This window comes from Nicotiana sylvestris, chromosome 6, assembly GCF_000393655.2.
Source record: "Nicotiana sylvestris chromosome 6, ASM39365v2, whole genome shotgun sequence".
Lineage (NCBI taxonomy): Eukaryota > Viridiplantae > Streptophyta > Magnoliopsida > Solanales > Solanaceae > Nicotiana > Nicotiana sylvestris.
Genome location: NC_091062.1, coordinates 128757136 through 128769876, shown reverse-complemented (window position 1 = coordinate 128769876; position 12741 = coordinate 128757136). Strand labels below are relative to the sequence as shown.

The following is a 12741-nucleotide window of genomic DNA, read 5'->3' as shown; positions in this document are numbered from 1 at the left end:
TAGAATCAAGAATTGAATATATACTATCATTAAGAATTGTGTTTTACCTAAATGAATGGATACTCACGCTGTTCAGATCCTTCGGTGAGGATTGCATCGACTTCTCGAACAAATGTACCATGTGAATTTGATCTCAAGAATATATACTTGCATATAAACTATATGCAGCCGATTTTTCATTTATTTAGGGAACCAAAAAGTTGCAACTTCATAGTGAACTATGTATCTATGGCTAAAAGTGTGGAGATTTCTTATAAATTTTGCACATTCAGTTCTACAGACCAATATAAATGATAACTGTAGCAGTAGGCTCTCTATCTACTCTAACGTTCACATTATTAGTAGTAGTATTCATTATTATACTTAATTATTCCTCTTTTCTACATTAAAATTAAAGATATTAATTACTCCTTTCTTGATTAAAATTCCTTGAGCTTTCTTTTCAAGGAGTAATTGAATTAGTTTATACTTTATCATCCAATGCACAGACATTTTTTTATATTTTAAAATAATGAAATTAATGTAAGTTTGATTATTGTACTTATTTATGAAGGTATAATTTTTTTTAAGGGTATTATAGTCACTTAAGTTTATAGGGTTATTTTGATCTTTCACATTCAACTTTTGATCTTTATGCTTATAATATAGTATGATATTCAACAAATCTGGTCTGAAGTCTAAAGTCTAAACTAATGAATGCGTGAAACTTGAATGTTTAGCTTATTCCTAAAGAAAATGAGATCAATTAGATTTTCGTTATAAATATATTATGTTATGGAGTTCATTTAGTATTCCGTTATGGATAAACATTATCCCCGATAGAAGATTATCCATACCTGGTATAATAAGTTTATCCTTTCGATACTCCATTATGGATAAATATTACCCTCAATAGAAGATTATCCATACCTGGTACAATAAGATTATCCTTTCGGTACTCCATTATAGATAAACATTACTACCGGTAGAAGATTATCTATACCTAGTACAATAAGCTTATCCTTTCGGTACTCCATTATGGATAAACATTACTCCCTTTGAAGATTATTCATACCTGGTACAGTAGCATCTTATACAGCAGCTTGTTGTAGCAGCTTACACATCAACTTCATTTCTTCTGTAAATAAAGGAGATTTCAATTCATTATTTACATCAGTTTGAAGTTGAATAACATATCAATTTCTCTCTATACTTGTCTTTACTTTAGAGTATTTATTTTATAACACGTTATCAGCACGAGACACTGCCATCTCGAGCAAATACTTTGAAAGTATCAGAGGTACGAACTTTCTTTTTCTAAATAATGTCAAATCTTTTTAAACTTGAATTTGTAGCCCTGGATATATCGGGCAAAAGCTACATGTCTTGGGTGTTTGATGCTGAAATTCATCTTGATGCGATGGGTCTGGTAGACACTATTAAGGACAAAAATCAAGCATCAAACCAAGACCGTGCCAAAGCAATGATATTCCTATGCCATCACTTTGATGAAGGCTTGAAAATGGAATATCTCATTGCTAAAGATCCAATCATACTGTGGAATAATTTGAAAGGTAGATATGACCACCTGAAGATGGTCGTTCTTCCACAAACACGATATGATTGGGCTCATTTAAGGCTACAAAATTTTAAATCTATCAGCAAGTATAATTCTGCTATATTGAGAACTATTTTTCACTTGAAATTATGTGGTGATAATATTACTGATCATGATATGTTGGAGAAAACTTTCACCACTTTTCATGCATTGAATATGCTCCTACAGCAGCAATATCGAGAGATGGGATTCAAAAAGTATTCTTAACTTATCTCATATCTTCTTGTAGCCGAGCAACATAATGAGCTATTAGTGAAAAACCGTGAAAGCTGACCTACTGGTTCTTGTCTATTCCCTGAAGTGAATGAGACGAACATTCACCAAGCTAAGTATGGAAGAGGTCCTGGCCCCAGTCGTGGTCATGGCCGTGGTCGAGGAAGAAACTCTAATCATGGTAATAATAATGCATCAAAGAACCCTTCTCACTACCAGCAGTGAAAAGGAAGGAACAAAAGCATGAAGCGGTACAAGAAACAAATGCAGAAAATGTATGTTATAGATGTGAAGGAAAAAGGCACTGGTGACATATCTGTCGTACGCCAAAGTACCTGGTTGAGCTTTATCAAGCCTCTCTAAAGAAGACAAAGAAAAGTGCTGAAGCAAATTTTATTTCTGAAAATAATTTAGACCTCATGCATTTGAATGTAGCTGATTACTTTGCACTCCCAAAAGAAGAAACAAGTCATGTGATCGGTGATGAATTTGTAGAAATGTAAATATTTTAATTTTTATTGTTTGTAGTAGATAGTATGGTTATGTAATTATTGTACATAAATAAAAGTTGTACTTTGATAATGATATTTACTGTCATATTTATTTTGTTTATGTCATTTTGAAGAATATGGATAATCGTCAAATTATGTTTGGTTCAAAGACCAATCATGAAGATACTTGTGTAATTGCTAGTGGAACAACTCATGCCATATTCAAATATCAAAAATACTTTTCTTATTTGCATAAAGAAAAAGCAAATGTTTTAACAATTTTTGGTAAATAAGTATGATTAAAGGCTCCGGAAAAGCCATTATATTTCTGTCTAAGGGAACAAAACTTATTATAGACAATGCATTATTCTCCTCCAAGTCCCGAAGAAACTTGTTGAATTTTATAGACATCCGCCGAAATGGGTATCATGTTGAGACGTTCGATAAAACGAGTATGGAATATCTTTGTATTACGAAGAATGTTTCTGGCCAAAAGTGCATTGTAGAAAAGTTACCAACTTTGTTTTCCGGCTTATACTATTCAGATATTAGTACAGTTGAAGCACAATCTATCGTAAACCAGAAGTTTACTGATTCAAATATTTTTTTGCTTTGGCATGGCCGTTTGGGCCATCTTGGATCAATAATGATGAGACGAATTACTGAACCTGAAGATTCTTACAAATAATGAATTTTCTTGTGATGCTTATTATAAAGGCAAAATGATCACTAGACATCAATGAAGGTTGGCATTGAATCCCCCTTTTTTAGAACGTGTACATGGGGATATATGTAGACCTATTTACCCACCAAGTGAGCTGTTTAATATTTTATAGTCCTAATAGATGTATCTTCAAGATGGTCTCATGTGTTCCTACAATCATCTCGCAACCTAATGTTTGCAAAGCTATTAGCCTAAATAATTCGATTAAGGGCATAATTCCCAGATTATCCTATAAAGGCTATTCGCCTTGATAATGTTGGAGAATTCTCATCTCATGCTTTTGATGATTATTGTCTATCGCTTGGGATAAAAATTGAACATCCTGTAGCTTATGTTCATCTCAAAATGGCCTTGCAGAGTCATTTATTAAACGCCTGCAACTGATAGCAAGACCACTATATATGAAAATAAATTGGCCTCTACTGTTTGGGGTCATGCTACCTTGCATGCAACATCACTTATCCGTCTCAGACCGACATATTATAATTAATATTCTCCGTCACAATTAGTTTTTGGTCATGAACCAAATATTGCCCATTTACGAATTTTTCAATATGTTGTATATATGCCAGTAGCACTACCACACCGCAGTAAGATGGGACCAAAGAGAAGGTTAGGATTATATGTTGAGTTTGAATCACCCTCTATTATTCGCTATCTTGAACCATTGACAAGAGATTTATTTAATGCTCGATTTGCAGATTGTCGGTTTGATGAAACAAATTTTCCACAATTAGGGGGAGAGAAAAAGGAAATCAAAAGAGACATTATGTGAAATTTTTTATCATTATCTCATTTTGATCCACGTACCCCTATATATAATCAGGAGGTCCAGAAGATCATCCATTTACAAAATATAGCAAATCAAATGCCAAACACGTTTACTGATTTGAAAAGGATAACTAAGTCACATATCCTTGCAGAGAATGTGCCTATCCGAATTGATGTCTTAGTAGAATCATCTACTAGCATGAGAGCTAGTGAATCTAAAGCACGCCTGAAGAGCGGTAGGCCTTTGTATTCTAAGGATCGCAATCCTCGAAAAAGAAAATCGATAAATGATCAAAATGATACTACGAAGGGATCTCCTTAAGAGACCCAAGATCTGATTAGTTCTGAGATTCCTGAAGAAATCAATGAACCGGAGGCTCAAGTGAGTGAGGAACTTTTAATAAATTCTACCAGCAATGGGATTAATTTAAATCGATCTGAAATAGTGGTGGATAATATTTTTGCATATAATGGTGCACTTAATATTATGCAAGATAGTGAGGATCTTGAAACCCGATCTATTGAAAAATGTCGGCAAAGATTTGATTGGCCAAAATGGCAAGAGACAATTCAGTCATAATTGAACGCACTTGCTAAAAGAAAGGTCTTGGGACCAGTAGTTCAAACACCTGCTAGTATAAAATCAGTTGGTCATAAATGGGTTTTTGTACGAAAAATGAATGATAAAAATAAAATTGAAAGATACAAAGCTCGCCTTGTCGCACAAGAATTCTCACAACGACCTGGAGTCGATTTTGATGACACATATCACCGGCTATGGATGCCATAACATTTCGATATCTCATCAATTTAGAATTATATGAAAAGATTGAAATACATCTAATGGATGCAGTTAGAACTTATCTGTACAGTTCACTTGATAATGAAATTTATATGAAAATCCCTGAAGGATTTAAAAAGCCTGAAGCAAATTTAAAATCTCAGAAAATATATTCAATTAGATTACAAAGATCTTTGTACGGTTTAAAGCAATCTGACCGCATGTGGTATAATTGCCTTAGTGAATATTTGCTAAAAGAGGGTCACATAAATGATATTATTTGTCCATATATTTTTATAAAGAAAATGACATCAGAATTTGTTATAATTGTAGTTTATGTTGATGACATAAATCTTGTTGGAACTCCAGAAGAGCTCCAAAAGGCAATTGAATATCTTAAGAAAGAATTTGAGATGAAAGATCTTGGAAAGACAAAACTTTGTCTTGGTCTGCAAATTGAACATTTAGCAGACAAAATCTTTATCCATTAATCTGTCTATACAGAAAGGGTCTTAAAATGCTTCTAGATGGAGAAAGCGCACTCATTAAGTACCAATGGTTGTCTGATCAATTGAAGTGAATAAGGATCTATTTCGACCTCCAGAAGAGGATGAGGAACTCCTTGGTCCTGAAATACCTTATCTTAGTGCAATTGGTACACTTATGTATCTTGTTAATGCTACAAGGCCTGACATAGCATTTTCTGTTAATTTACTAGCAAGATATAGCTCTTCTCCTACATGGAGACATTGGAACGGGATTAAGCATATATTGCGGAGATCCGTTCAAGTGACACTCCAGCAGATTTATTCACTAAATCTTTGCCAACTTCAACTTTTGAGAAGATGGTATACAAGATTCAAATGCGGAGACTCAAATATTTGAAACAGGTTTTTTATTAGGGGGAGTAAAATACGAGCTATACTCTTTTTCCCTTACTAAGGTTTTTCCCACAGGATTTTCCTTATAGGTTCTTAATGAGACAACTAGTTACGCGTGTTACTAAATATGTGTACTCTTTTTCCTTTACTAGAATTTTTTGCCACGAAATTTTTCCTAGTAAGGTTTTAATGAGGCACATTATCTTTTAATGAACATCGAAGGGGGAGTCTTATAAATATATTATATTTGATGTTCATTTAGTAATCCGTTGTGGATAAATATTACCCCCGGTAGAAGATTATCCATACCTGGTAAAATAAGCTTATCCTTTCAATACTCCATTATGGATAAACAGTACCCCCGGTAGAAGATTATTCATAATTGGTACAATAAGCTTATCCTTTCGATACTCCATTATGGATAAACATTACCACCGGTAGAAGATTATCTATACCTGGTATAATAAGCTTATCCTTTCGGTACTTCATTATGGATAAACATTACCCCCGGTAGAAAATTATTCATACCTAGTATAGTAGCAGCTTACACAGCAGTATGGAGTAGCAGCTTACACAGCAGTATGGAGTAGCAGCTTACACAATAACTTCTTTTCTTCTATAAATAGAGGAGATTTTAGTTCATTATGTACATTAGTTTGAAGTTAAATAACATATCGGTTTCTCTCTATACTTGTCTTTACTTTACAATATTTATTTTATAACAATTTTGGTCTTTTTCTTCTGTTTTTGGCTACATTTTCATGCACGATCCTTTGTGTTTTAGTTAGATTGCATAATATTTTAACTTTCATTCATCGATAATATCAAGCAGATCTTCGGACAATATTTTAGTTGAAATTGAGAAAATATATATATTTACAGTTGAAGTTGAACTTAAAGAGTTTGTGTAATTTGCATCTAGATCAGAAGTTCGCTTGAAATATACGTTTGTGAAAGTTATCATTTGTAGCTGAAAGCCAATATTTCATTCAAATGCACCTTTAAATCACTATTTCAATATTCACTTGAATTTGAAGTAACGCAGCTATTTGCAAATACTTATAGCGAAACTAGTATTTACTAAAAATGAAACTCAGTATTTGAAACATTTGAAAAAAATAAATTCATGGCCTCTTTTAAATTTTAAAAAAAATGTTTCTGCCTTATATTCCGCGCATACTCTGCAAAACATTATGGGTCTCTCCGAACTCTCAATTTGTCTTTTCCTGTTTCATTAATACCCAAAAATACTCCCACGAACTATAATAAGTGATTTTTTAATCTTTGGCACACCTCTTAAATACGATTTCTTATAGGAAAAAGATGTATTCACTAAATTACCCTTAATTAATTATTATCTTGACATATTAAGATATGTAAATAAGAGCAAACTTTGGAAAAATAAAATTAATTCCTCCTTGATGTGAAAAGACACTTATTTTGGACCAAAATAAAAAGGCCAACGGAGGAAGTAATAACCGAAGGATTACGTTGTCCGATTCAATTAAACGTAAAACAATGCACTTTTTATTATACAATTAAATTGCAAAATAAAAGTAGAGAAATTATAAAAAAGAGTGATGTATTATTCACTTTTAAATTACTGTCAAATGAATTTTTTATAGAAGAATGGAAGCTGTTAGCATATTACGATAATAAGCTACTTGTAAGTGGACTTGAAGAAATTGCTCGTGAGCCTCTGAGATGATGTAGGCCATTACTTTTTGTAATCTGCTGGTGATGACCTTAGCAATAATCTTGTATAGCACTGTACAGCAAGAATAGACCTATAGTCTTTAACTGTATCTGGATTTGGAACCTTAGGCACCAGAGTAAGTGCAGTGCAGTTTATAGCTTTATACAAGGTTCCTGTGATTAAAAAATCTTGCACAGTTTCACAAATTTCATTCTTAATAATGGACAGTGTACTACTTAAGGAAACAGCTTGCAAATCTACTTAAAACTTTTTCAGGAAGCTGCTTGCAAAGGTATTTATAGGCTATTTGTGCATTTTCAGGAAGTGGTAAGAGTATTTAATTTATATTCACAATTCAGTGTGTGCATAACAGTATTTGATCCTTACATTACTGCGATAATACCATACACATGATTTTGTTGAGATAAAAGTGTTTGCATGTTGTTAACAATTTTCATATTTTATTGACTTAAATACTGAGGAAAACCAAATAAAATCTCACGAAAATGATTTCCTTAGATTCTGTCCGGAAGTCATTTTCCAGATTGGTCGTCAGTGGCCCGCTTGGATTGATTGAGAGCAAATTAACGTGGAATTAAATAATTTATGTTTTAGAATAGAAAGGACATGAAGTATGTCTGTCTCTAAGACAAATTTGCTGTACACTTTCAATACAATATTCTACTATAATTACTGAAAACGTGAAAAGGTTTTCTCAAACAATCTTAACTTTGAGCAAACGTACGTCATATTCGATTATCATCTTTTGTTCTTAACAGTTTCAGCCTAAACTATTACTCCATACGTATACTATAATTGGACGAGGCTATACACACAACGAAAAAATTGTAAATGGAAGCTATCATCATTGTCTCTTTAACTTTTTTTTTTTTAATTAAAATTTTTGGTTACGACAAATTTAGTACTCTCCACAAGTACTATGGTTTGAATCATCATGAGGAAGAAGAAGTGATGGCTTATGTGGATACGTTGCTGAATTTGGAATTGCCAGAGAAAAAGAGGAAGGTTAATCATGGAGAGATTGTTAGCCTCTGCAGTGAGTTCCTCACCGCTGGCACAGATACTACGTCCACCTCATTACAATGGATTATGGCCAACTTGGTCAAATACCCTTCTATTCAGGAAAAACTATACCAAGAAATATCTGAGGTAGTAGTGCATATATAGAGGGAATCCGAAGCCAAAGGGATCAGTCGTAGATCAGGGGGTAGTAAAAGAGGAAGATTTAGAGAAAATGCCTTACATAAAAGCAGTGATCTTGGAAGGTCTAAGGCGGCACCCGCCCGGTCACTTCCTGCAGCCGCACATGGTGACACAGGAAGTGGAACTAAACGGTTATGTCATCCCTAAGGATGCAACAATCAATTTCATGATTGCAGAAATGGGTTGGGACCCACATGTTTGGGAGGATCCCTTGGATTTTAAACCAGATAGGTTTTTATTCGGGGATGGTGGTGATACAGAAGAATTCGATATAACAGGGAGTAGAGAGATCAAGATGATACCCTTTAGTGCTGGGAGAAGAATATGTCCAGCCTATGGTTTGGCTATGCTCCATTTAGAGTACTTTGTGGCTAACTTGATCTGGCATTTTGAATGGACAACTGCGGATGGAGACAATGTGGATCTATCTGAGAAGCTGGAATTCACTGTTACAATGAAGAATCCATTGCGTGCTCGCATCCGTCCAAGAATAAATCAACTTGAATGATCTGCTAATTCTTGTTATGTAATATAGTACGAGTTACTATGTTGTGTATTTGTTTGGTTTTCTTTTCCCATGAAGTTGTTGATGTTTCTCCAATAAGAAAGGATCAGGAAGGGAACTCAACTGTTGAATGGAGTACCTATTTATCCATGAAAAAGGTTTATTAGTAATAAACTTGAGCACATGGAGAATATTCCCTTAAACTGATGATCCAGTGTTTATTAATGATCAGTAAAAAAATATTTCTCTCCAATGATAAATTGCACCTACTGAATATTATTCAGACTTACTTTGTAAAGCTCTCCAAAGAAAATTTCTCAATTAGAGTTTTACATTCTTCTATCAAACGCAGAATGGCAACTTTATTCTTCAACCTGTGGAGTTCCACTTGAGCACTCAAGAGGCAGTTTGCTTTTACTGTTACCTGGAACGAATGGGTAGTGTCACCCTTTGCGATTATACTAAAAGCTTCCCTTATGTTGGGAAGATTCAACAATTTATACAAATACAAATAATTGTTTTTGCCCTATTTGCACAGTATAATTTTCTGACAAATTGAACCTCTCCTTCAAACCATGTAGCTCTGCCACTGTATAGTAGGCTAAGCATAACAGAAGTGGACATGATGAAACACATAAAGAACAAAAAGGAGCAGATTCGATACTAGGGAACCCATTAGGGGTTAAGAAATGAAGAGAATCATACAATGTATTGAAGAATGCATAAAGTTCACAGCAAAATGCACTTGTGGCCTTTTCGTTGCCACATCAGCACACTTTTGTACTGTTTATCTTGTACAAACAGCGAAAACACAAGATTCTGTCCACATTCCTAAATATTCAGCTATTAGTTCAGACAAAGAACAACATAATTATGTCCATATAATTATGCAATCTGTGGATCAGGAGGACAAACATGCATTTTATGATGGATTCTTGAAAATGGCATACTGGCTTTCGTTCAAGTTGCTTCCTACAAGACGAAAAATTCCTTGCCCATCACTTTTTTAGGATCATCGGAAGAAAATCTGTGCTGACTCCAATTCTCGGTTGGACTAGAAAAGTCTTGAGAAGATGTTATTGTTGAAGCAGAAACAATATGATCTCGAAGTTCCTTGATCATTTTATATCTCTCAATCTCATCTCCACAATCCTTTTTCCCTGCTTGAGAAGAGAAGTCTAGTATTCCTCCATTATTATGAAAGTTTGAGATTCCTCTATCCAAAGTGTTCATGTTTTCTTTCTCTCCCGCTGAGAATTCCCACTCTATGCCATCTGAAGTTTCCCTTTCTAAGGAAGCGCTTTGTCTTGGGAATTTCTCCGAGATGGACCTCCTCTCTTTATTCTAATCAGAAACCGAAAATATTGGATCATTCTGTAAAGCAGTGCACCATTGATAGCTCTTGCCATTATCAACCATGTTTAATTCAATGGAATGAAGATCGCTATCAGCTGAATCATCTTTGTCTCCATTCTCTTCCTTAGTGAGTACTTCTCCATCTGCCTTTTCTTTATCTTGGTAATGGTGTGTGCTTGGAAGCGTTTCTCTCAAACGTCTCTCGAGCTCATTGATCGTTTCAAAATTATGCAAATCACCACCTTGTTCATGGCCCTTTTTAGATCTAAAATACCCTTCAAATTCATTCCTTAACTTATCAACAACTGCATTTTTCTCCTCAAATTGATACTTGGCATCTGAAAGCTTCATTTGAACTCTTTCCTCGCGCATCGCATCAGCTAGTTGAAGCATTTTCCGTTCCATTTCCACCTCTTCACAAATTTTAGCAGATTGTCTCTTCAATTCTTCCACCTCAGCTCTATCTTCTCCGAGACCTCTAGCTAATTCTTCACAGACTTGCTCCAATATCTCTCTGGCCTTCTTCTCGTCTTCAAGTTCTTTAACTACTTTCGAAAGAGATGTCTTTGTATCCGCCAATTCTCTACCAAGCTTCTTATTTAATCTCTCAGTTTGGTTCCTCAGCTTCTTCTCTATCTTGAGCTCCCACGCTACGGATGTAATGGCAGTATGAATGTTGTCTTGCTCTTTGATCTTCCAGGACATCTTTTCTTCTTCAAACTTCTTCAAGAGGAGATCAAGGTCACTGTGGTTATATCTGTGTTCGTTTATTAGTTTAGACACCTGATTACACAACCGGTCAAGCTCAGTTTTTATAGATGAGAAAAGGGATAAACATGTAGTTTCCCGCTGTTCGACATGACTCAGAACATGCAACAGCTCTTTAGATGTGGTAAGGCCATTATAGACACCCTTCAACCGTTCTGTTTGTCCGTGATTTTGTGTCTGATCAAGCTGCATATTCATTCTTGTATTAGCTGTATATTTCAATGTAAAGTAGCTAACAGAAAAGGGCAGTGATAGATTGGGAGTTGTTACAAAAAATATTCCACGACAGCAAAAATTCAAAATTACATCATTTCAACACCATATCATGACCTGTCGACTTTGATAGAACCTGAACTAGAACCAAGTCATGCCTGTTCATAAATTTTTTGTCCATTTCCTGAGATGAAATTTGAAGTCATTTATAGTAACAAATCTTAATTGGCCTGTTTTACCTCTTTGTTTCATAGCAGACGAAATTATTGGGAAGTTGCAAATAGAGCACTTAAAAAGAGAAGTGAAGTGGAAACTTTGGATAAGGTACACCAACAACTTGGCCTCAATTTCAAGCTAGTTAGGTCAGCTATATGAATTCTGTATATGAATCCTCGCTAATCAAGTCGCTCCAATATTTAAAATCCAATACCTTGGATGAGGTACTGCCACCAAAACACTATATAAAACAGATTACTTAAATATTTTTTCTTCTTCTAAAGCAACCAAGAAATCGGCCTTGATATGTTTTCTTCTTCTATGACTACCCACTTGGGATCTCTAAAGATAAATTAGACAGTAGGTAGTAAGGGAAAAAACCACAATATGTATTCCAAGAAAATTAGCACTCACCTCAGAAAGAGGGGCATGAAAAGGATGCACTGAACCCAATTTGGATGACTTCAAAATTCTTTCTTTAGTAACCGACAATTCTTTGTCTTTATTTGTTTGCATATACTTGTAGTTGGAATTATCTTTCTGCAGAGAAGGTGATCTTAATGAGTTCATTTTCCACTATGGAACTGCAGTTTCTTTTAAGTTGAGTAGCAACTTTTTCTTGAATTTTCTTGGCAAGGGAAATCAACTGTTACAGAGAATTGGGAAATATGTTTATGCTATTGCTAGGAAAGAAATAATGGGGTCTTCAACGTACCCCTTTTAGGCTTTAGCGTATTTCGAAAGAATGATTAGCATGCAAATCAGAGCTATTGTCCTTTTGGTTTCAAACTGCCATATATAATGGGAGTATCTTTAAATGCAATTGTAGCCGTTGCTGCTAGCTTAAATTGGCAAGATTTTATGAAAAACAAGGGCCCCTTTTAACGGCTTAAAATGTTACGGATATTGGCGAGAATTTAGAAAATTTTCACAAAACACCAACATACTGTAATTGGTGTCGGTCGTCCCTCCCCACATCACGTGTCTCCAATATTTATATCAAATTATACTAATTTATTATAATTAAGTTAATACTCTCTCCGTTTCATATTAAATGAGGTGCTTTCCTTTTTAGTTTATTCCAAAATAAATGACACATTTCTAAATTTGGAAATAATTCAACTTTAAACTCTTTTATTTAACCTATTTACCCTTAATGAGAAGCTTTTATAGTCACATAAAAGTCATGGCCCCACAAACTTTTTACTCCTTAAGCTTTTAAGACCACAAGTTCGTAAAGTCTTCTTCTTTTTTCTTAAACTCCGTACCGATCAAACTACCTCATTTAATATGAAACGGAGGGAG

At 34.5% G+C, this 12741-nt stretch overlaps 2 protein-coding genes across 2 annotated transcripts; one reads left to right on the top strand and one right to left on the bottom strand.

Annotated features, from left to right (window-relative positions):
* Positions 1-1360: 1360 nt before the first annotated feature.
* LOC104211306 (cytochrome P450 89A2-like) lies at positions 1361-8886 on the top strand. The gene is made up of 6 exons (XM_070149144.1): positions 1361-1553; positions 1899-1991; positions 5155-5425; positions 7431-7481; positions 8078-8330; positions 8362-8886. The coding sequence occupies exons 1-6, from the start codon at positions 1361-1363 to the stop codon at positions 8884-8886; spliced, it is 1386 nt and encodes a 461-aa protein (XP_070005245.1).
* Positions 8887-10128: 1242 nt separating this feature from the next.
* LOC104211304 (uncharacterized protein At5g41620-like) lies at positions 10129-12186 on the bottom strand. Its single transcript, XM_009760342.2, has 2 exons — positions 11851-12186; positions 10129-11193 (listed from the first exon to the last, which is right to left on the bottom strand). The coding sequence occupies exons 1-2, from the start codon at positions 12004-12006 to the stop codon at positions 10228-10230; spliced, it is 1122 nt and encodes a 373-aa protein (XP_009758644.1). The 5' UTR covers positions 12007-12186; the 3' UTR covers positions 10129-10227.
* Positions 12187-12741: the final 555 nt, after the last annotated feature.

Bases quoted from the DNA above. Each gene is read 5' to 3' on its own strand.
- LOC104211306 (XM_070149144.1), top strand. From the start codon at position 1,361: ATGTCTTGGGTGTTTGATGCTGAAATTCATCTTGATGCGATGGGTCTG. The intron at 7,482-8,077 runs GTAAGAGTATTT...CGACAAATTTAG, and splicing joins TTGTGCATTTTCAGGAAGTG to TACTCTCCACAAGTACTATG. The intron at 8,331-8,361 runs GTGCATATATAG...CCGAAGCCAAAG, and splicing joins AAGAAATATCTGAGGTAGTA to GGATCAGTCGTAGATCAGGG.
- LOC104211304 (XM_009760342.2), bottom strand. From the start codon at position 12,006: ATGAACTCATTAAGATCACCTTCTCTGCAGAAAGATAATTCCAACTAC. The intron at 11,194-11,850 runs GTGAGTGCTAAT...ATGAATATGCAG, and splicing joins TTCATGCCCCTCTTTCTGAG to CTTGATCAGACACAAAATCA.